Raw genomic sequence first — 24,406 nt, forward strand, 5'->3', positions numbered from 1 at the left:
CCCCAAACAGTGGAGTTTGCTTTAGTTCGGTCGTTTTGCGACAAGAAACACAATCTGCCGCTGTCAATCGGTGTCATGCCGGTAGAGGTAAAAACGAGTGTACAGTTTGATTTCTAAATAATCTGATTTTCGCCAGTTGATGCCATGGTTAATTTAACCGATTTACGATAATAGCCTGCCTAGGACATTCAGACTCATTTATGAAACCGATCGATATTGATTGCATGGATATTTGTGTTATAACATGTCACGTCAAGGAGTTTGCGGAATTAAATGATGATTCCGAATGAGATGTCATCTGTCATGGACCGAGCGCGGGTGGTAAGTAAACAACTCTAGAGAATAAAAGTCTAATAAATGGTCAAATAAATTACATCCTGACAAGCATTTCTGCTAAATCACACACATTGCAAAAAGCACGTACTGGTCAGAAGGTTGCTGCATGCAGAATACAGACGTTTTACTGAAATGCATAAACTGCTATTGAGTTACACTAGAGTTGATATTTTCCATATTATCAGAATGCATGATATTAAAAATGCATATTGAAAGCACATAGTCGATGGCCATGGTATAAGTAGTGGCCTGTAGTAGGCTAGAGAGCTAGGCTTTATATCCTATGGTGTTGCTGACACGTGGTGGCGATGTCATCATCATAACTATGATATCTCTTTGTTTATTGCCTGTTTGGTTGACATCTCATCTCTCTCTCTCTCTTTGTCTCTCTCAATTCAATTTCAATTCAATTTAAGGGCTTTATTGGCATGGGACCAATTTGCTTACATTGCCAAAGCAAGTGAAATAGATAATAAACAAAAGTGAAATAAACAATAAAAAAATAACAGTAAACATTACACTCCCAAAAGTTCCAAAAGAATGAAGTATATACAGTGTAATATACAGTGTTGTAATGATGTGAAAATAGTTAAAGTATAAAAAGGAAAATAAATAAACATAAATACAGGTTGTATTTACAATGATGTTTGTTCTTCACTTGGTTGCCCTTTTCTTGTGGACACTTTTCTTGTGGCAACTGGTCACTCCTCACAAGTCTTGCTGCTTTGATTGCACACTGTGGTATTTCACCCAATAGATATAGGAGTTTATCAAAATTGGATTTGTTTTTGAATTCTTTGTAGGTCTGTGTAATCTGAGGGAAATATGTATCTCTAATATCTCTCACTCACTCACTCACTCACTCACTCACTCTTTCAGGGTTGCTTTTTGATTTCTGATGTGGGGTAAGAGTGCAGTTGGGATGTTGTCATGGAGTCTGTAATCCAATCAGAGAAGATGGGAGCGTAATCCATGATAATCCCACATCCAAAGAGACAGAGAGGGAAAGGGATGAGGGAGAAAACATGTTTGTAGATACACATGTTCCTGTTTGAATGGAACTGCCTTTAATGTGTTTGTTGCTTCATCAGGACCCCCTGTAGAACATAATGATTCATCCCAAGGGATGTATCCTGACAAAATGTATGAATAAAACAAATAGATACATCAGAATTACTTACAGTAGGCCTAGTCTTCCTTTCATCACTTGCTCTTAACGTGTGTCTATGTGTGTGTGTGTGTGTGTGTGTGTGTGTATGTGTGTGTGTGTGTGTGTGTAACTCTGTCTGTCTGCGGTCTCGTCCAGCAGCTGGCTGCCTGGGCAGAGGATCCCTGTTGCTAGGGAGACTTCACCACATAGACATGGCACTTGAGAGAGCAAATAGAGGAGGGGCCAGAAGAAACCCTCACCTAGGGTAAACTACAGAGTCAGGAAAGAGAAGAAGAGGTGGAGAAAGGAGAGGTCCAAAGAGGAAGAAAGGACTGAGGGAAGAGAAGGAGAGTCTGTCAGTCTCAGGTAAGGGTCAGTGTATTCTGTAAAATAGAATGCCAGTAGAATGGAGAGTCATAGGGGCTCAAAAACGGAGAAACCAGGAACATTGAGGAGGAAGTTAACACTGCTGTATGCTGCTGTATGGGTGTCTGGCTGTTTTTGCTCTGCATGGATCTGTGTGTCTGTGTGTGCTGTAGGATGGGTTATGACCTGGAGAGGTTTGTGGGGTACGTGAACGAGGGGCTTCTGTGCTGTGTGTGTCGGGATGTGTTGGAGCGCCCCCTCCAGGCCCCTTGTGAACATGCCTACTGCGACGCCTGCATCAGCTCCTGGCTCATACACCACCACTCCTGCCCTGAGGATAGACTTCCACTGGACATCAGCACTCTGAGACCACTGCACAGGTACACACGCTCACACAGAAACACCCACGCAGACACATACACACTCACACAGAAACACTCACACAGAAACACCCACGCAGACACATACACACTCACACAGAAACACTCACATACACACACTATAATATGGTTATTCCAACAACCACTGTCTGGTCTGGTCTGTGTTAGGTACATGCGTAATGACCTGTCTAGGCTCCAGATCCGTTGTGTTAACTCAGGCCAGGGCTGTGATGCCGTCTGCTGCCTGGAGACACTTCACACACACGAGGACCAGTGTCCATTCACCTTCATATCCTGCTCCTCCACAGGTACTACAGCTCTGTGTGTATTACAGTCAGGGGAGGCTGCTGAGGGGAGGACGGCTCATAATAATGCCTGGAATGGATTCAATGGTAACAAACATGTGGTTTCCATGTGGTTGATACCATTTCATTGACTCCATTCCATCCTCCTCTCAGCAGCCTCCACTGATTACAGTGTATTACAATAGAGTGTGTGTAATAGAGTGTGTGTAAGTGTATTAGAGAATTGTATAGTATACTACATGGAAGTGTGTTTAGTTTAGACAGAGCAGAAATAATATAGCACCTGTGTGAGGGGTGGTGACATCATACAGAGCCCAGCTGGGATGAACAATGACCTTAGCTCCAGGTAGCAGTTGCTCTACAGATCTAGGATCATCTTACTTTAACCAAATCCCAACCTTTACGATTATGGGTGAAATGCAAATAAAAGACCCTAGATCTGTATTGGGGAAACATCCAACTACTCGGGGAGGGATCCCACCTACATTTTTAATGAGAAACATCCCCCAGAGGATGAGAGCCAATGCAACAGATGGATTGGGGGGGTGGGGTGGGGGGCATTGGGGGGGGAGGTTGGTATTAGGTGAACTCTCACGTGTCTATGACCTGTTGTTGGCAGGTGGAGACTACATATGTTACCAGTGCGGTAGGTATCAGGGTGTTGGTGTTTGTGTGGTATTGGATTGTGTTTCATTCATTTGCATGATTAAAAACATAAGTTCACATCCTTCATCCTCATCCTTTTGCTACTGCCTCTCTGAGTGGGGGAGTGCTTGAGTGCCATGCAATGCAGTGGAGTGGGGTAGAGGAAGGTGGAGTGGGGTAGAGGAAGGCGGAATGAGGTAGAGGAAGGCGGAGTGGGGTAGAGGAAGGCGGAGTGGGGTAGAGGAAGGCGGAGCGGGGTAGAGGAAGGCGGAGTGGGGTAGAGGAAGGTGGAGTGGGGTAGAGGAAGGCAGAGTGAGGTAGAGGAAGGCGGAGTGGGTTAGAGGAAGGCGGAGCGGGGTAGAGGAAGGCGGAGCGGGGTAGAGGAAGGCGGAGTGGGGTAGAGGAAGGCGGAGCGGGGTAGAGGAAGGCGGAGCGGGGTAGAGGAAGGTGGAGCGAGGTAGAGGAAGGCGGAGCGGGGTAGAGGAAGGCGGAGCGGGGTAGAGGAAGGCGGAGTGGGGTAGAGGAAGGTGGAGTGGGGTAGAGGAAGGCGGAGTGGGGCAGAGGAAGGTGGAGTGGGGTAGAGGAAGGCGGAGTGGGGTAGAGGAAGGTGGAGTGGGGTAGAGGAAGGCGGAGTGAGGTAGAGGAAGGCGGAGCGAGGTAGAGGAAGGCGGAGCGGGGTAGAGGAAGGCGGAGTGGGGTAGAGGAAGGCGGAGTGGGTTAGAGGAAGGCGGAGCGGGTTAGAGGAAGGCGGAGCGGGGTAGAGGAAGGCGGAGCGGGGTAGAGGAAGGCGGAGTGGGGTAGAGGAAGGCGGAGTGGGGTAGAGGAAGGCAGAGTGAGGTAGAGGAAGGCGGAGTGGGTTAGAGGAAGGCGGAGTGGGTTAGAGGAAGGCGGAATGAGTTAGAGGAAGGTGGAGTGGGGTAGAGGAAGGCGGAGTGAGGTAGAGGAAGGCGGAGTGGGGTAGAGGAAGGCGGAGTGGGGTAGAGGAAGGCGGAGTGGGGTAGAGGAAGGCGGAGCGGGGTAGAGGAAGGCGGAGTGGGTTAGAGGAAGGCGGAGTGGGTTAGAGGAAGGCGGAGTGGGTTAGAGGAAGGCGGAGTGGGTTAGAGGAAGGCGGAGTGGGTTAGAGGAAGGCGGAGTGGGTTAGAGGAAGGCGGAGTGGGTTAGAGGAAGGCGGAGTGGGTTAGAGGAAGGCGGAATGAGTTAGAGGAAGGTGGAGTGGGGTAGAGGAAGGCGGAGTGGGGTAGAGGAAGGCGGAGTGAGGTAGAGGAAGGCGGAGTGGGGTAGAGGAAGGCGGAGTGGGTTAGAGGAAGGCGGAGTGGGGTAGAGGAAGGCGGAGTGAGGTAGAGGAAGGCGGAGTGAGGTAGAGGAAGGCGGAATGAGTTAGAGGAAGGCGGAGTGTGGTAGAGGAAGGCGGAGTGGGGTAGAGGAAGGCGGAGGGGGTAGAGGAAGGCGGAGTGGGTAGAGGAAGGCGGAGTGGGGCAGAGGAAGGCGGAGTGGGGTAGAGGAAGGCGGAGTGAGGTAGAGGAAGGCGGAGGAGGTAGAGGAAGGCGGAGTGGGGTAGAGGAAGGCGGAGTGGGGTAGAGGAAGGCGGAGTGAGGTAGAGGAAGAGGTAGAGGAAGGCGGATGAGTAGAGGAAGGCGGAGTGTGGTAGAGGAAGGCGGAGTGGGGTAGAGGAAGGCGGAGTGGGGTAGAGGAAGGCGGAATGAGTTAGAGGAAGGTGGAGTGGGGGCAGAGGAAGGCGGAGTGGGGTAGAGGAAGGCGGAGTGAGGTAGAGGAAGGCGGAGTGGGGCAGAGGAAGGTGGAGTGGGGTAGAAGAAGGCGGAGTGGGGTAGAGGAAGGCGGAATGAGTTAGAGGAAGGTGGAGTGGGGTAGAGGAAGGTGGAGTGGGGTAGAGGAAGGCGGAGTGAGGTAGAGGAAGGCGGAATGAGTTAGAGCACATATGTCAGAGTCAAGGCCCGCGGGCCACATCCGGCCCGCGAGAAGGTTTTTTACGGCCCCTGGGATGATCTTGATTTATTATTAGAACCGGCCCGCAGACCGCAGCAAGCCGGCAGCCCGCAGATCTTTTACACGCACCAATACTACATTTCCCACAATGCAACGGTGACGCACCGAGCAGTAGGCTGCTTCATTTCAATATTTATTGGCACAGCAGTTGTCAGCATCACAGTAAAATTAACTTTCAGATACCCATCAAAAATGGCAAAACGGAAGGTGGACACTGAGAACCGGGGTTTCAAACAAGGTGGGAGTCGGAGTATTTGTTCACGGAGGTAGCTGGAAAACCTGTGTGTCTTCTGTGTGGAGAAAGTGTGGCGGTACTGAAAGAGTATAATCTGAGACGACATTATGAAACGAAACACGCGGACAAAAACAAGAATATGGACATGGAACAAAGGCTACAAAAGGCAGAGGAATTAAAACGAGGCCTCAAATCTCGACAGGCTCTGTTCAAAAAAGCCAAATCACAAGGCCAGGCTGCTGTCAAGGCCAGTTTTATTTTGGCAGAAGAGATCGCTAAATCAGCCCGGCCATTTACGGAGGGGATTTCATCAAAAACTGCATGATTAAAGTTTGTGACGAAGTTTGCCCAGAAAAAAGGCAACTCTTTTTAAATGTGAGTCTGAGCAGAAACACCATTGCCGAGAGAGTAGACCAGTTGTCCATCAATCTAAAAGAGCAGCTTGTGAAAAAGGGAAAAGATTTCATTGCATATTCCTTGGCTGTGGATGAGAGCACCGACATTTCTGACATTGCCCAGTTGTCAATTTTCATCCGCGGAGTGGACTCCAGCCTAAGCGTGACAGAGGAGTTTTGGCTTTACGTCCTATGCATGGCACAACTACGGGGCATGATTTGTATGAAGAGGTGTCAAGATGTGTAAATGAGATGGAGCTGCCTTGGGAAAAACTCGTGGGTTTGACAACCGACGGAGCACCTGCGATGTGTGGACACAGGAGCGGACTGGTGGCGAAGATACGGGAAAAGATGCAAGAGGAAAACGCGACAGGTGAGCTGACAGCTTATCATTGTATCATACACCAGGAAGCGTTGTGCGGTAAAGCCTTGAAAATGGAGCATGTAATGAGCATCATCACGCGCACAGTTAACTTTATCAGAGCCAAAGGTTTGAATCACCGCCAGTTCAAGGCATTTCTGACGGAGTTAGAAACGGAGCATGGTGATTTGCCTTATCACACAGAGGTGCGATGGCTAAGCCAGGGAAAGGTGCTTCAAAGATGTTTCGAGCTTCGTGAGGAGATTTGTCTGTTCTTGGACAGCAAAGGGAAAGACACAACACAACTCCGAGACGAAATGTTTCTGTGTGAAATGGCTTTTCTGTGTGACATTACGAGTCATCTGAATGCAATGAACTTGCAGCTGCAGGGTCGGGATCGTGTCATCTCTGATATGTACAGTACAGTGAAGGCATTTAAAACCAAACTGACTCTGTGGGAGACGCAGATGCGGAAAGAAAATTTGAGCCACTTTCCCAGCTGCCAGACCATGAAAGAGAAGCTCTCTACCAGTGCGTTCCCGAGCGCACAGTTGGCTGATAAAATAGGTATGCTTGCCGCTGACTTTCGACGCCGATTTGCTGACTTTGAAGCACAAAAAAGCAGGTTGGAACTGCTCGGTAACCCATTTGCTGTTGACGTGGAAAGCTCACCACCAAACCTCCAAATGGAGTTGATTGACCTCCAATGCAATGATGCACTGAGGGCAAAATATGCGGCAGTGGGTGCTGCGGAGTTCGCCCGTTTCCTCCCCGACACAATGCCCCAGCTGCGCATCCAGGCTGCTCAAACGTTGTCTATGTTTGGCAGCACATACCTGTGTGAACAACTGTTTTCTTTGATGAACTTGAACAAAACATCACACAGAAGTCGACTTACTGCTGAACACCTCCACTCAATTCTGAGGATTTCCTCAGCTCAGAGCCTTACCCCGAACATTGATGAACTTGTGGAAAAGATGGGACACCACCAAGTATCACCCTCAACCTCAAACAAGTGAACATTACTGTGCAATCACATATTTAGAGTTTTTACTCAGTTCAAGTTTAAAAGTTAAAGTTTAATATTTGTTTTCACTGCATGTTACTTCTCCTTAAACAAAGTGTTGTTTTTGATTAATAGATTTTTGCACTTTATTTTATTGTATTTCAATCCAATTATATTTTAAAAATATTTCAGTTCAGACAGAGCCATAAGAAAATATTGCTTTATTTATCTGATCATATTGGAATATATTTGTTAGGTTTTCAGTAGGTTCAATTAGGTTCACTAGACTATATGCGTCATTTAAAAATTTTTCAATGAACATTCGAACAGTCCGGCCCTCGGCTTGTAGCTAAATTTTTTATTTGGCCCTCCGTCCATTTGACTTTGACACCCCTGAGTTAGAGGAAGGTGGAGTGGGGTAGAGGAAGGCGGAGTGGGGTAGAGGAAGGCGGAATGAGTTAGAGGAAGGTGGAGTGGGGTAGAGGAAGGCGGAGTGGGGTAGAGGAAGGCGGAGTGGGGTAGAGGAAGGCGGAGTGGGGTAGAGGAAGGCGGAGTGGGGCAGAGGAAGGCGGAGTGGGGTAGAGGAAGGCGGAGTGAGGTAGAGGAAGGCGGAGTGGGGCAGAGGAAGGTGGAGTGGGGTAGAAGAAGGCGGAGTGGGGTAGAGGAAGGCGGAGTGGGGTAGAGGAAGGCGGAGTGGGGTAGAGGAAGGCGGAGTGGGGCAGAGGAAGGCGGAGTGGGGTAGAAGAAGGCGGAGTGGGGTAGAGGAAGAAGAAGGTGGAGTGAGGTAGAGGAAGGCAGAGTGAGGTAGAGGAAGGCGTAGCGGGGTAGAGGAAGGTGGAGTGAGGTAGAGGAAGGCGGAGTGAGGTAGAGGAAGGTGGAGCGGGGTAGAGGAAGGCAGAGCGGGGTAGAGGAAGGTGGAGTGAGGTAGAGGAAGGCGGAGCGGGGTAGAGGAAGGTGGAGTGGGGTAGAGGAAGGTGGAGTGAGGTAGAGGAAGGCGGAGTGAGGTAGAGGAAGGTGGAGTGAGGTAGAGGAAGGTGGAGTGAGGTAGAGGGGGGTAGAGGAAGGATTTGGGGGTGAGAAAGATAGTGAGAGACTTTCAGTAGGTCTCAAGTGTTGCTCTCTAACTTTGTCTTTCTGTTACTTTCTGTTTCCCTCTCCTTAACTCCTCTTTCCTCTCTCCACCTCCCCAGGTTGTCCGGTGCAGGTGGAGAGGAGGGGTCTAGAGTCTCAGCTGTTGGAGTGTGAGTTCCGCAGCAGAGTGTGTCCTAGCGGCTGTGGCCACACGCCCCTCTCTGTAGACCAATCACAGCACAACTCTGTCGCGGAGCTACGAACAGAATTGGAGCTGCTCAGGTTTGTGTGTTTGAGGTGATGGATTGAGATATATTAGGATGTTATATCTGTGTCGTTCCTAACAAATCCTTGACAAAGCTGAGCCAATATTTACAATATTCTAGAACCTCAAGGGCGATGTCATTGCTTTTCTACAATGGATATTGTGATTTATTGTGACACGTGTGTGTTTGTGTGTGTTGCAGGGCAGAGATGTTGGGTAAGGTGGAGGAGGTGAGGCGTGAGATGGAGTCGAGGCTGGACTCTCAGAGGAGACACATGGTGCAGAAAGAGTCTCTGCTGAAGAGCGAGGTGGAGGACCTCAAGGTGACACACACATATGTACTACCTATAGGAATGTGTGTGTTTGTGTGTGTGTTATGACACATCCCTGTGTGTGTGTGTAGGGCCAGGTGTCGAGGGTGATGTGTGATGTGCGGGCTCTCTTGGTGGCTGAGCGCCTGCGGAGACAGGAGCTGGCAGAAGCGGATCTAGAGAAGAGGGAGCTACTGGAGATGCTCCGGAGCCTGCAGCCATGCAGGGGCCAGCGGAACAGAGACGAGCCAATCAGAGGACTGCATCAAGAAGACGGGACAATTAGGAGCCAGCATCAAGTGGAACACCCAACCAGGGGCCTGCTGAGGGCGGGGCCAACACAGGCTTCTACTCAATCACTACCCTCGGCTTTGCCCACTCCAGCCTTATACCCGCCTACCTCCCCACAGCCAGGGGAGGGGTCACGCAAGGCCTGCCCCTGCAGCCTTACCCTCGACTGCATCAAGAGCAGAGAGGTCACCGTCATCTGAGGGGCCATTCCTAATGTTACTGGGTTATGTTCAGTACTGGGTTATGTTCAGTACTGGGTTATGTTCAGTACTGGGTTATGTTCAGTACTGGTTATGTTCAGTACTGGGTTATGTTCAGTAGGCAAATGATTAATTATGTATACATTATTGATTAGAACCATTTATTCTAATACTATTATGTTATGATATAAAAAGTATGAGTTTTTGGTTAAGCTGTTACTGAAAATGTAAGCAGAACGAATTAATTGTCTGTGCCTCTTGGGAAGTTTAAGGGGGAGAGATGCTATAGCTTTTCAGACAGATAAGAAATGTTTGGGTGGTGTTCCATTAGTGGAGAAAAGTATATATTTTAGACAGTTTGGAATGTAGTTTTATGGGGGGAGTAGAAGGAGAGTCCAGACCTAAAAACAATGGGCTCTTGTGAGAATCGGAGAGAGGGTGGGAAACTGATGATGTCATTTACAGTTTATAACCTGTGGAAAAATGTGTATGCGTTTAGTACTCTCTTGTAATTAACGCTGTTACCTTTGGCTTTTAAGACTGGTCTCAATCTACTTCATGCATAATTAATGAACTTACAACTCATTAATGAATTAGAAATGAGTGCGAATTGGTATTGGCAATAAAACATACAGGAATTTAGAATTCCTCTATCAGTTCAGTACTGGGTTATGTTCAGTACTGGGTTATGTTCAGTACTGGGTTATGTTCAGTACTGGGTTATGTTCAGTACTGGGTTATGTTCAGTAGGCACAAATGAGAGAAAATGCTTTAACTTCCTCAATTCCTTCTTCATTTAACCGTCACACATTTTTTAAATCTGGTGTTGCATCTCCTGAACCCACCCTTGTTGCATTACATTTACATTACATTTAAGTCATTTAGCAGACGCTCTTATCCAGAGCGACTTACAAATTGGTGCATACACCTTATGACATCCAGTGGAACAGCCACTTGCATCTAAATCTTTTTTTTTTTTTTGGGGGTGAGAAGGGGGGTGAGAAGGATTACTTACCCTTACTTACCCTATCCTAGGTATTCCTTGAAGAGGTGGGGTTTCAGGTGTCTCCGGAAGGTGGTGATTGACTCCGCTGTCCTGGCGTCGTGAGGAGTTTGTTCCACCATTGGGGGCCAGAGCAGCGAACAGTTTTGACTGGGCTGAGCGGGAACTGTACTTCCTCAGTGGTAGGGAGGCGAGCAGGCCAGAGGTGGATGAACGCAGTGCCCTTGTTTGGGTGTAGGGCCTGATCAGAGCCTGGAGGTACTGAGGTGCCGTTCCCCTCACAGCTCCGTAGGCAAGCACCATGGTCTTGTAGCGGATGCGAGCTTCAACTGGAAGCCAGTGGAGAGAGCGGAGGAGCGGGGTGACGTGAGAGAACTTGGGAAGGTTGAACACCAGACGGGCTGCGGCGTTCTGGATGAGTTGTAGGGAGCCCAGCCAACAGCGAGTTGCAGTAATCAAGACGGGAGATGACAAGTGCCTGGATTAGGACCTGCGCCGCTTCCTGTGTGAGGCAGGGTCGTACTCTGCGGATGTTGTAGAGCATGAACCTACAGGAACGGGACACCGCCTTGATGTTAGTTGAGAACGTCAGGGTGTTGTCCAGGATCACGCCAAGGTTCTTAGCGCTCTGGGAGGAGGACACAATGGAGTTGTCAACCGTGATGGCGAGATCATGGAACGGGCAGTCCTTCCCCGGGAGGAAGAGGAGCTCCGTCTTGCTGAGGTTCAGCTTGAGGTGGTGATCCGTCATCCACCCTGATATGTCTGCCAGACATGCAGAGATGCGATTCGCCACCTGGTCATCAGAAGGGGGAAAGGAGAAGATTAATTGTGTGTCGTCTGCATAGCAATGATAGGAGAGACCATGTGAGGTTATGACAGAGCCAAGTGACTTGGTGTATAGCGAGAATAAGAGAGGGCCTAGAACAGAGCCCTGGGGGACACCAGTGGTGAGAGCGCGTGGTGAGGAGACAGATTCTCGCCACGCCACCTGGTAGGAGCGACCTGTCAGGTAGGACGCAATCAAGCGTGGGCCGCGCCGGAGATGCCCAACTCGGAGAGGGTGGAGAGGAGGATCTGATGGTTCACAGTATCGAAGGCAGCCGATAGGTCTAGAAGGATGAGAGCAGAGGAGAGAGTTAGCTTTAGCAGTGCGGAGCGCCTCCGTGATACAGAGAAGAGCAGTCTCAGTTGAATGACTAGTCTTGAAACCTGACTGATTTGGATCAAGAAGGTCATTCTGAGAGAGATAGCGGTAGAGCTGGCCAAGGACGGCACGCTCAAGAGTTTTGGAGAGAAAAGAGAGAAGGGATACTGGTCTGTAGTTGTTGACATCGGAGGGATCGAGTGTAGGTTTTTTCAGAAGGGGAGCAACTCTCGCTCTCTTGAAGACGGGAGGGACGTAGCCAGCGGTCAGGGATGAGTTGATGAGCGAGGTGAGGTAAGGGAGAAGGTCTCCGGAAATGGTCTGGAGAAGAGAGGAGGGGATAGGGTCAAGCGGGCAGGTTGTCGGGCGGCCGGCCGTCACAAGACGCGAGATTTCATCTGGAGAGAGAGGGGAGAAAGAGGTCAGAGCATAGGGTAGGGCAGTGTGAGCAGAACCAGCGGTGTCGTTTGACTTAGCAAACAAGGATCGGATGTCGTCGACCTTCTTTTCAAAATGGTTGACGAAGTCATCTGCAGAGAGGGAGGAGGGGGGGGATTCAGGAGGGAGGAGAAGGTGGCAAAGAGCTTCCTAGGGTTAGAGGCAGATGCTTGGAATTTAGAATGGTAGAAAGTGGCTTTAGCAGCAGAGACAGAGGAGGAAAATGTAGAGAGGAGGGAGTGAAAGGATGCCAGGTCCGCAGGGAGGCGAGTTTTCCTCCATTTCCGCTCGGCTGCCCGGAGCCCTGTTCTGTGAGCTCGCAAGGAGTCGTCGAGCCACGGAGCGGGAGGGGAGGACCGAGCCGGCCCCGAGGATAGGGGACATAGGGAGTCAAAGGATGCAGTAAGGGAGGAGAGGAGGGTTGAGGAGGCAGAATCAGGAGATAGGTTGGAGAAAGTTTGAGCAGAGGGAAGAGATGATAGGATGGAAGAGGAGAGAGTAGCGGGGGAGAGAGAGCGAAGGTTGGGACGGCGCGATACCATCCGAGTAGGGGCAGTGTGGGAAGTGTTGGATGAGAGCGAGAGGGAAAAGGATACAAGGTAGTGGTCGGAGACTTGGAGGAGTTGCAATGAGGTTAGTGGAAGAGCAGCATCTAGTAAAGATGAGGTCAAGCGTATTGCCTGCCTTGTGAGTAGGGGGAAGGTGAGAGGGTGAGGTCAAAGAGGAGAGGAGTGGAAAGAAGGAGGCAGAGAGGAATGAGTCAAAGGTAGACGTGGGGAGGTTAAAGTCGCCCAGAACTGTGAGAGGTGAGCCGTCCTCAGGAAAGGAGCTTATCAAGGCATCAAGCTCATTGATGAACTCTCCGAGGGAACCTGGAGGGCGATAAATGATAAGGATGTTAAGCTTGAAAGGGCTGGTAACTGTGACAGCATGGAATTCAAAGGAGGCGATAGACAGATGGGTAAGGGGGGAAAGAGAGAAAGACCACTTGGGAGAGATGAGGATCCCGGTGCCACCACCCCGCTGACCAGAAGCTCTCGGGGTGTGCGAGAACACGTGGGCGGACGAGGAGAGAGCAGTAGGAGTAGCAGTGTTATCTGTGGTGATCCATGTTTCCGTCAGTGCCAAGAAGTCAAGGGACTGGAGGGACTGGAGGGAGGCATAGGCTGAGATGAGCATCTCCTGAACCCACCCTTGTTGCATCTCCTGAACCCACCCTTGATGATTGGCAGATACCTGTGACATTGCTTCAACTCAGAGAAAACCAGCCTGCTGAGATCCTAAATAAAGTCTGCTGAAACACCTCTGATCTCTGGTCCTCTTAAGGTACAATATTATTTTACTCCATCTACTCTAATGGAATTATATACAGCTCATCATGCATTTCTTACATTGCATAAACCCCATGCATCGATCCGTCTGTCAATCCATCCAACCATCCATACTAACAGTGAGGAACACTAACACACTACTCCAGACAGCGCTCTCAATCACAGAACTTTATTGAGTCTGAACAACAATGTAAAAGAACTAAAACATAATAAAACAAATTCCACACATCATCATCAATAGAATCCCACAGAGGACACGTTTCCATGGAGATGATGTACTCATTATTCCTGATTGGTCCGTTAAGAGCCGTGATGGGCTGCAGTCATTGGCCAGGTTTGTTTACCTGGTGAAGGAGCGAACGTGTCGTCCCCTCCCTCCTCCGCTGCCTCCCCCACCGCTAAACTTCCCCCTGGGACCCCCTCCCCCCTCCTCCTCCCTGACTCAGCCACGACAGGCCTGTACCCCCACGACCTCGAGGGGCGCGGTCCCGCGGAGCCAGGCGATATGCACCTGGAAGAGAGGGAGCGAGAAGAACAAGGGTGACCATCAGTAATTGTGCATGAAAGTATTATCTTGTATTCATGTTGTTCTCTGAATATGTATGTGTGCTTATACAGTATGTACGTGTCCATACGAGTATGTGTGTACCTGCAGGCTGCTGGCGTGAGGGCAGGGGACCGCGTGTGAAGTTGCTCTGCCCGCCCCTGGCATCACTGTATGTTCCTCTGTGGGTAACCGGTGGCAACAGACCACTCCACGACGTGCCACCTCGCCCACCCTCACGGCGGGCATTATAGTTACCTAGAAGGGAGGGGGATGGGAAGACATGTTAGTCAAAGTTTCTTTAAAAGACAACAGACCCACTTGTTAGTTTACAGCGATCTGTTTGTGTGTGTGTCAACATACCAGACAGCAGCACTCCTTTAGGCTGCGGTGGGGTGAAAAAGCGTGTCTGCTGGCTGTGGAAAGCAGCCCTGCCTCTGTTCCCAGTGAACAGGCCTCTGGTGGGGGTTTGGGGGAGCTCTTAGGGGGTCGCTTGGGGGCAACAGGCCCAGGGAGTCCCAACATCTTTAAACTCCGCCGCCACAAAGTCATCCACGTGCATGCTGGGAGGGCGCGAAGTGTTCTGTTTGCGCTGGCGGAAGATGTCGTTGGAGCGAAAGGGCTGTCCCCCGAAGCCCCCCCTACCTCGACCGCGAGGAGCAGCCATCATGTGGGCTCTCTTAGCTGGCTCGATGTAGTCTGACTTACCACTGCAGGGAGGAAGAGGACGACACAGGCATCTTTGTTAACATGTGGGTCACATACAATCACATTATGTACCTGAAGGTGATAAAAGTGTGTGTACCTGGTGATGAAGGTCTCGTGTTTGTGCTTGCCCAGCCTGAAGCCCTTGTTAGTTTTGGTATGACTGGGAGACAAAGGCTCAGACAGGAAGGAGCGTTCCAGCTCTGACTTCAGGTCCAACTCTGGACAACACTCCTGGGCCAGGCCTAGCAGGTCCACCTTCACCTAGAGACAGAGAGGTTTATTCACACCCGCACCCACACCCCCACACACACACACACACACACACACACACACACAACACCCAGGTGTCTCACCATGTCTAGTTCAGCCTCCATGTCGTCGGTGTGGAAGGGGGAGAACCACAGAGCCTTCAGCTGCTCATCCAACACCTCTGACAACACAAACACCGTCCTGCAGGAGAGAACACAGACAGTCAGAACAGGACCCACACAGCTTCGGCTCAAAACTGGGTCCATAGCGTGTCAGTGGGTCATTCAAGACAAGCCAAATTCCCCAAAAAGATTTTGAGTTCATACATTTTAAAAAAACAGTTGATTAAAATTTAACTTTTGTTAAAGGTGCACTATGCAGAAATCGCTTTGTCATTTCCTGGTTGCTAAAATTCTAATAGTTCGCCTAATTTCAGTTTATGTGACAAAACAGGCAAGTACAGTGTAGAGAATCATTGTACGATCTAAACCGCATTATAAACTGGGTGGTTTAAGCCTTGAATGCTGATTGGCTGACAGCCGTAGTACATCAGAATATGACAAACACTTATTTATACTGCTCTAATTACGTTGGTAATCAGTTTATAATAGCAATAGCAAAGGCACATTGAGGAATACACCACATCAGACACTGGCTTTATCAATAAGTGCATCGAGGACATCGTCCCCGCAGTGACTGTACGAACATTCCCCAACCAGAAGCCATGGATTACAGCCAACATTCGCACTGAGCTAAAGGGTAGAGCTGCTGCTTTCAAGGTGCGGGACTCTAACCCGGAAGCTTACAAGAAATCCTGCTATGCCCTGCGACGAACCATCAAACAGGCAAAGCTTCAATACAGGGCTAAGATTGAATCATACTACACCGGCTCAGATGCTCGTCAGATTTGGCAGGGCTTGCAAACTATTACAGACTACAAAGGGAAGCACAGCGGCGAGCTGCCCAGTGACACGAACCTACCAGATGAGCTAAATCACTTCTATGCTCGCTTTGAGTCAAGCAACACTGAGGCATGCGTGAGAGCATCAGCTGTTCCGGACGACTGTGTGATCATGCTCTCCGTATCCAACGTGAGTAAGACCTTAAAACAGGTCAACATACACAAGGCTGCGGGGCCAGACGGATTACCAGGACGTGTGCTCCGGGTATGTGCTGACCAACTGGCAGGTGTCTTCACTGACATTTTCAACATGTCCCTGATTGAGTCTGTAATACCAACATGTTTCAAGCAGACCACCATAGTCCCTGTGCCCAAAATCACTGACCATCTCGAATCCCACCGTACCTTCTCCGCTGTGTAATCTGGTTTCCGAGCCGGTCACACCTCAGCCACGCTCAAGGTACTAAACGATATCATAACCGCCATCGATAAAAGACAGTACTGTGCAGCCGTCTTCATCGACCTGGCGAAGGCTTTGGACTCTGTCAATCACCATATTCTTATCGGCAGACTCAGTAGCCTCGGTTTTCCTAATGACTGCCTTGCCTGGTTCACCAACTACTTTGCAGACCGAGTTCAGTGTGTCAAATCGGAGGGCATGTTGTCCAGTCCTCTGGTAGTCTCTCTATGGGGGTGCCACAGGGTTCAATTCTCGGGACGACTCTTTTCTCTGTATACATCAATGATGTTGCTCTTGCTGTGGGCGATTCCCTGATCCACCTCTACGCAGACGACACCATTCTGTCTACTTCTGGCCCTTCCTTGGACACTGTGCTATCTATCCTCCAAACGAGCTTCAATGCCATACAACACTCCTTCCGTGGCCTCCAACTGCTCTTAAACGCTAGTAAAACCAAATGCATGCTTTTCAAAAGTTTGCTGCCTACACCCGTACGCCCGACTAGCATCACCACCCTGGATGGTTCTGACCTAGAATATGTGGACATCTATAAGTACCTAGGTGTCTGGCTAGACTGTAAACTCTCCTTCCAGACTCATATCAAATCTCCATCAAATCTAGAATCGGCTTTCTATTTTGCAACAAAGCCTCCCTAGTAAAGCCTTACCCTAGTAAAACTGACTATCCTACCGATCCTTGACTTCGGCGATGTCATCTACAAAATGGCTTCCAATACTCTACTCAGCAAACTGGATGCAGTTTATCACAGTGCCATCCGCTTTGTTACTAAAGCACCTTATACCACCCACCACTGCGACCTGTATGCTCTAGTCAGCTGGCCCTCGCTACATATTTGTCGCCAGACCCACTGGCTCCAGGTCATCTACAAGTCCATATATAAAGCTCCGCCTTATCTCAGTTCACTGGTTACGATGGCAACACCCACCCGTAGCACGCGCTCCAGCAGGTGTATCTCACTGATCATCCCTAAAGCCAACACCTAATTTGGCCGCCTTTCCTTCCAGTTCTCTGCTGCCTGTGACTGGAACGAATTGCAAAAATCGTAGAAGTTGGAGACTTAACTCCCTCACCAACTTTAAACATTTGCTATCTGAGCAGCTAACCGATCGCTGCAGCTGTACATAGTCCATCGGTAAATAGCCCACCCAATTTACCTACCTCATCCCCATACTGTTTTTATTTAATTACTTTTCTGCTCTTTTGCACACCAGTATCTCTACCTGCACATAACCATCTGATCATTTATCACTCCAGTGTTAATCTGCTAAATTGTAATTATTCGCCTCATGCCTTTTGCACAGAATGTATATAGACTCTTGTTTTCCCTTTTTTTCCCTGTGTTATTGACTTGTTTATTGTTTACTCCATGTGTAACTCTGTGTTGTTGTCTGTTCACACTGCTATGCTTTATCTTGGCCAGGTCGCAGTTGTAAATGAGAACTTGTTCTCAACTAGCCTACCTGGTTAAATAAAGGTGAAATAAATAAATAAATAAAAAATCCAGGACCTCTACACCAGGTCGGTGTCAAAGGAAGGCCCTAAAAATAGTCAAAAACCACAGCCACCCCAGTCATAGACTGTTCTCTCTACTATCGCATGGCAAGCAGTACCGGAGTGCCAAGTCTAGGACAAAAAGGCTTCTCAACAGTTTTTACCCCCAAGCCATAAGACTCCTGAACAGGTAATCAAAATGGTTACCCGGACTATTTGCATTGTGTGCCTCCCCCAACCCCTCTTTTATGCTGCTGCTACTCTGTTTATCATATATGCACAGTCACTATACATTCATGTACATACTACCTCAATTGACGCGACCAACCAGTGCTCCCACACATTGGCTAACCGGGCTATCTGCATTGTGTCCCACCACCCACCAACCCCTCTTTTTACACTACTGCTACTCTGTTCATCATATATGCATAGTAACTTTAACAATACCTACATGTACATACTACCTCAACAAGCCTGGCTAACCGGTGTCTGTATATAGCCTTGCTACTGTTACTTACCTACACACACACACACATTTTTTTCGCACGATTGGTTAGAGCCTGTAAGTAAGCATTTAACTGTAAGGTCTACTACACCTGTTGTATTCGGCGCACATGATAAATAAACTTTGATTTGATATTGGACATATACCACACCCCCTCGGGCCTTATTGCTTAAGTGAAATATATCTTCCATGACTGTTTCTGCTGTTTGAAGCTGGTGTGCAAAACCAAAAGTAAAAGATGCAAAAATTAAATTTAAGAACTGGAAGCATAAAAATAGCGCACATATAACAGACCTACCGCTTCTAGACATGTGTTCAGTGAGAATGACAGATCTATAACTCACATTTCTATGTGAATTTGTTCAGCTCGCACAAAAAGTTACATATTGCAGCTTTTCACGGTGTCTATTGGGCCAACAGTGTCAGTGGGCGGTACCTGTGGTTGAACTGGGCCAATAGCGTGTCAGGATTGGGTAGAGTGGGCTCCGTCTCAGGGGGAGAAGATGTGTCCATAGTGCTCTCCAGCGTCTGTCGTAGACCAATCACATTCTCCAACAGGGTCTCCAATGAATCCTCCTCCTTGCACAGCTTCTACACACACACACAACAGTTACTTCCACTACTTCCGACCGGAGATTTGCATTTATAATCATGACTATGCACAAAGTGTGTGTGTGTGTGTACCTTGATGTGTTTCTCTAGTGTGTTTAGAGGGTGTGTGTCAGCCTCCTCCCACTGCAGCAGAGCCTTCATCTCTGAGCCAGTCAGAGCCACAGACCTTGGGGGCGGAACTAGCCCGGACTCTTCCCCTCCACTCTCCTCCCCACAGCAACCCTGGGTATGAGAAGAGAGAAAGTGACAGAGACAATGATTAATGATATATGGGCGGATCGGCCTTCACATCGGCAGATAATGGTTGACTGGATAATGGTTGATCATGTTAATAATGGTTGATCATGTTGAAATGGACTTGTTTAGGGTTTTACCAGAGGGTCAGTGTTGAGGATCTGTCGTAGGAAGTCCAGCAGAGCAGAGAGGAGTTCAGCCGAGTCTTTCCTGAAGGAGAACACCTGTCTCTTCAACAGAGCACACACACTGGCACTGTGCTTCTTCAGAGCCCTAAAAACACACCTCTAAAGTTGAATTTGGTGTTCCACAGGGTTCAGTGCTTTAACCACTACTATTGTCTATATACACATGCTACACTTGCATTGATCTAAATTCCTGGCAGTGAGGAGTGTGTGTGTACCCTTTAAGGTGGTAGAGTCCATAGTCATGTTCTGTGAGGAACATGAGTGTCCTGAGACAGGTGAGGAGCAGAGCGGCACTGCTCTCTTCGTTCCCCAAAACCTCCATCAGAGAGTCGCACACTGATGAGATCATTTCCCGTCCTGGCAGGGCATTGGCCAGTTGCTCAGCCTCTGACACACACCCCTCGGCTGGGTGGGGCACCACCAGAGAGATGTCCCACACACACACACACACACACACACACACACACACACACACACACACACACACACACACACACACACACACACACACACACACACACACACACACACACACACAGCAGAGTTCACCCAATGAGTCTCACCATTTACAAAAACGTCTGTAGAGTCAGAATGATTTGAGATGCTTGGCAAAGGCTGACTGTCAGGAACACAAACACGTAACATGTTTCGTCTCTGATGCTCATAAACTACACAAGAGTCGTTCTACATAGAAGACCATAGTGAATCCCAGGACATAGTGTCTATAACACTGTAAGGGGTTCTTCTACATAGACGACCATAGTAAATCCCAGGACATAGTGTCTATAACACTGTGATAAACTCACATAGTTGCTGTTATAAACTCTGAACAGTTGTCACTGACTAGTTAGATATTCATTTTCCAGTGAGCAAACCATTTCTGTACTTAGAGCATTCTTATAACTACATTTCTATCGAGTTTTTGAACTGTCAATAAAACTCAAGAATGCAACTGTTTATGTCAAATAGTTAGGTGTTCTACTTGTAGCCCTGGTTGTCCTGAAAAGAACATGGTAAAACACTTCATTGTGAGACTAAATATAACAGCTGGACATGCAGATAAATGAAAGTCAGATCAATGTCTTGGGACTGATGGGGTTAAACACCTTTCTCTATCCCTCCACCGCTCCCTCTTACCTGGCTCAGCCTGATATATGACCCCCTGCTAGTCTGACACATAGTTCAGACTAAAGAGCATCCACAAAGACCTACATGTTTATGAATATAATACGCACCAATTCACCCCATACCTCTCCATTGTTATCAGCTAGTGGATGAAGTGCATTAGCTTCATACAATACCAGGTGCTTCGTGTGTTACCTGGTCACACAGTGACTGCAGGACAGTTCCCACCAGCTCTGCACAGTGCTGTTGTGGCAGGGCGTGGTCAGCAACGGGAACCAATAGGGACAGTAGCAGGGGGAAGATATCAGCCAATGGCTCGTCTCCAGGGGCGGAGCCAGAGAGTAGGTGTAACGTTGCAATCTTACAGGCTCTCTGGGAAACCAGGGTGTCGAATAGAGAGAGGAGACGCAGGACCTGCCCCCAACCCGGACTCTTACCCTCAACACTGAAAAACACAACCACACATACCGAAATCACAAACACAACCACACATGCCGAAATCAAAAACACAACCACACATACCGAAATCAAAAACACAACCACACATACCGAAATCAAAAACACAACCACACATACCGAAATCAAAAACACAACCACACATACCGAAATCAAAAACATAGCCACACATACCAAAAACACAACCACACATACCAAAATCAAAAACACAACCACACATACCGAAATCAAAAACACAACCACACATACCGAAATCACAAACACAACCACACATACCGAAATCACAAACACAACCACACATACCGAAATCACAAACACAACCACACATACCGAAATCACAAACACAACCACACATACCGAAATCACAAACACACATACCGAAATCACAAACACACATACCGAAATCACAAACACAACCACACATACCGAAATCACAAACACAACCACACATACCGAAATCACAAACACAACCACACATACCGAAATCACAAACACAACCACACATACCGAAATCACAAACACAACCACACATACCGAAATCACAAACACAACCACACATACCGAAATCAAACACAACCACACATACCGAAATCACAAACACAACCACACATACCGAAATCAAAAACACAACCACACATACCGAAATCACAAACACAACCACACATACCGAAATCAAAAACACAACCACACATACCGAAATCAAAAACACAACCACACATACCGAAATCAAAAACACAACCACACATACCGAAATCAAACACAACCACACATACCGAAATCAAAAACACAACCACACATACCGAAATCACAAACACAACCACACATACCGAAATCACAAACACAACCACACATACCGAAATCAAAAACACAACCACACATACCGAAATCAAAAACACAACCACACATACCGAAATCAAACACAACCACACATACCGAAATCAAGAACACAACCACACATACCGAAATCAAAAACACAACCACACATACCGAAATCAAAAACACAACCACACATACCGAAATCAAAAACACAACCACACATACCGAAATCACAAACACAACCACACATACCGAAATCACAAACACAACCACACATACCGAAATCAAAAACACAACCACACATACCGAAATCAAAAACACAACCACACATACCGAAATCACAAACACATCAGAGAAGGTGGTTCTAATATGGACATGAAATATTATCCAAAGCCAATTTGGGATTTATTTGGCTTGCCATCTTAGTTCAAGAGGTGCATAAGGGTGTGTTTGTGACTGTCTTACGGCTGTAGTTCCCCCAGCAGGAATTCCAGCAGGGTCTTCATGATGAGGGTGGCGGTGGGAGACGAGAGGTCAGCCAGCTGGACACACACACGTCGCAGCATGGCCAGCAGCGGAGGACAGCTAGTTCCACACACACACCCGAGGGCGTCCGCAAACACACCCCACTGCACCCGCAGGTGCATGCTCCACAACTTCCTGGTGTTCAACGCTACAGCCACGTCCTGGACAGAGATCACCTGGAAGGGGACCAGCACAACACACAACTAGAAATCTGTTTCCCTTCGGTTTAGATGTTTCCAACATGAAAGTCCTACAGCTTTCAATCCTCATGCATTGATTAGTTTGTTAAGTGTCAATCCAATGACCTCCAGACTGTTGCTGATGATGGCTGTAGCAACATGAGAAGCAGCAGGTGTGTGTGTGTGTGTGTGTGTGTGTACCTGCGTGCTCTGCATGGGCAGGGGAAGTGGCAGCAGTTCAGACAGCAGGGTGAGGCCAGAGAAGAGTCCCTCTGGTGCTTTCAGTAGAGAGCCCAACACCTCCTTCAGCATCAGAGACCATGTGTTACTGAGCAGAGTCTCCTCTGTGTGGGTCATCTACAGGGGAAATGATACCCAATTTATTACACGCACGCAACACACACACACACACAACATTATGTTAAAGGTCAATCAGAAAAGAGCTCTACCTGTTCGCTGACTCCCTGTGTGAAGGTGAGCAGCACATCTACGATGAGGGCCTGAACCTTGGTCTCCTCCCAGTCTAGACGTCCAGAGGACGGGGCTGAACACACGACCATGTGTAGAGTCACCAACGTGCTCGCCACACGCGTGTCCCTGAACTGGAAGGCCCCGCTGCGCAACAGCTCTGTTAGCATGGTCCGCAGCAGCCTTAGCGTGTTAGCGCACACGCCAAGGATCATACAGCGCTGTGGGGTGGGTCCCATGTGTCCGTGCACACGCCAGGCAGGCAGCAGCACGCTACACAGCTTCTGGAGCACACAAACACACGTGTCCAAGCCCTCCCCAGAAAACAACTGCACCCCTGCTAGACTCCACTTCAGATCTCTCTGCTGAGCCTCTACGGCTGGAGGTGGACAGGCGATCTGGCAGAGGACCCTCAGCGCAGAGATCAGTCCACTTCCTTCTAGAGTCAACACGTTCTGGACGTTCTACAGGGACACACACGGGACAGACAGGACAGAATGGCTTTTCTGTTAGTAATATGGCCAATAATACACATTACATCAGCCACACAGTGCATTCGGAAAATATTCAGACCCCTTGACTTTTTCCACATTTGTTACTTTACAGCCTTATTGTAAAACTGATTAAATAGTTTCCCCCCCTCAATCTACGCACAATACCCCATAATGACGAAGCAAAAACAGTAAAAAAAAAAAAAAAACATTGCAAATATAAATAAATAAATAAATGAAACATCACATTTACACAAGTACTTTTTCAATACTTTGTTGAGGCACGTTTTGCAGACGTTACATACAGCCTTGGGTCTTCTTGGGTATGATGGTACAAGTTTGGCACACCTGTATTTGGGGAGTTTCTCCCGTTCTTCTCTGCAGATCCTCTCAAGCTCAGGTTGAATTGGGAGCATTGCTGCACAGCTATTTTTCGGTCTCTCCATAGATGTACGGCTCTGGCTGGGCCACTCAAGGACATGCAGAGACTTGTCCCGAAGCCACTTCTGCATTGTCTTGGCTGTGTGCTTAGGGTTGTTGTCATGTAGGAAGGTGAACCTTCTCCACAGTCGGAGGTCCTGAGTGCTCTAGAGCAGGTTTTCATCAAGGATCACGCTGTGATCCTAACTAGTCTCCCAGTCTTGGCTGCTGAAAAAAATCCCCACAGCATGATGCTGCCACCACCATGGTTCACAGTAGATATGGTGCCAGGTTTCCTCCAGACTTGACACTTGGCATTCAGGCCACAGAGTCCAATCTAGAGCAGAGAATCTTGTTTCTCATAGTTTGAGAGTTCTTTAGGTGCCTTTTGGCAAACTACAAACGGGCTGTCATGTGCCTTTTACTGAGGAGTGGCTTCCGTCTGGCCACTCTACCATAAAGAACTGATTGGTGGAGTGCTGCAGAGATGGTTGTCCTTCTGGAAGGTTCTCCCATATCCACAGAAGAACTCTATCAGAGTGACCATCTGGTTCTTGGTCCCCCCCTGACCAAAGCCCTTCTTCCCCGATTGCTCAGTTTGGCCGGGAGGCCAGCTCTAGGAAGAGTCTTGGTGGTTCCAAACTTCCATTTAAGAATGATGGAGGCCACTGTGTTCTTGGGGACCTTCAACGCTGCAGAAATGTTTTGTTACCCTTCTCCAGATCTGTGCCTCGACACAATCCTGTCTCTGAGCTCTACGGACAATTCCTTCA

The 24,406-nt window shown here is 48.5% G+C and overlaps 2 protein-coding genes across 3 annotated transcripts; one reads left to right on the top strand and one right to left on the bottom strand.

Annotated features, from left to right (window-relative positions):
- Positions 1-57: 57 nt before the first annotated feature.
- Positions 58-10,086, top strand: LOC127925536 (RING finger protein 151-like). 2 transcript variants are annotated; one of them, XM_052510488.1, is made up of 7 exons: positions 58-321; positions 1,643-1,852; positions 2,026-2,232; positions 2,401-2,540; positions 8,374-8,536; positions 8,722-8,842; positions 8,923-10,086. In XM_052510488.1, exons 3-7 carry the CDS (start codon positions 2,027-2,029, stop codon positions 9,319-9,321), a joined length of 1,029 nt encoding a protein of 342 aa, XP_052366448.1. In that variant the 5' UTR covers positions 58-321; positions 1,643-1,852; position 2,026; the 3' UTR covers positions 9,322-10,086. The 2 variants fall into 2 exon arrangements, with proteins under 2 accessions (XP_052366448.1, XP_052366449.1); XM_052510489.1 differs by having other exon boundaries at positions 1,646-1,852.
- Positions 10,087-13,393: 3,307 nt separating this feature from the next.
- Positions 13,394-23,186, bottom strand: LOC118382896 (protein virilizer homolog; the record flags this gene model as incomplete). The annotated part of the gene is given in 16 exon segments (XM_052510491.1): positions 13,394-13,650; positions 13,652-13,751; positions 13,890-14,042; positions 14,148-14,246; positions 14,249-14,295; positions 14,297-14,494; positions 14,590-14,753; positions 14,846-14,942; positions 18,556-18,710; positions 18,804-18,953; positions 19,106-19,238; positions 19,369-19,585; positions 20,473-20,723; positions 22,016-22,251; positions 22,456-22,611; positions 22,704-23,186. Coding segments are annotated over 16 exon segments (2,709 nt in total), but the record flags the coding sequence as incomplete, so codon positions are not given.
- Positions 23,187-24,406: the final 1,220 nt, after the last annotated feature.

Source organism: Oncorhynchus keta, unplaced genomic scaffold (genome assembly GCF_023373465.1).
Source record: "Oncorhynchus keta strain PuntledgeMale-10-30-2019 unplaced genomic scaffold, Oket_V2 Un_contig_5781_pilon_pilon, whole genome shotgun sequence".
NCBI classification, from domain to species: Eukaryota; Metazoa; Chordata; class Actinopteri; order Salmoniformes; family Salmonidae; genus Oncorhynchus; species Oncorhynchus keta.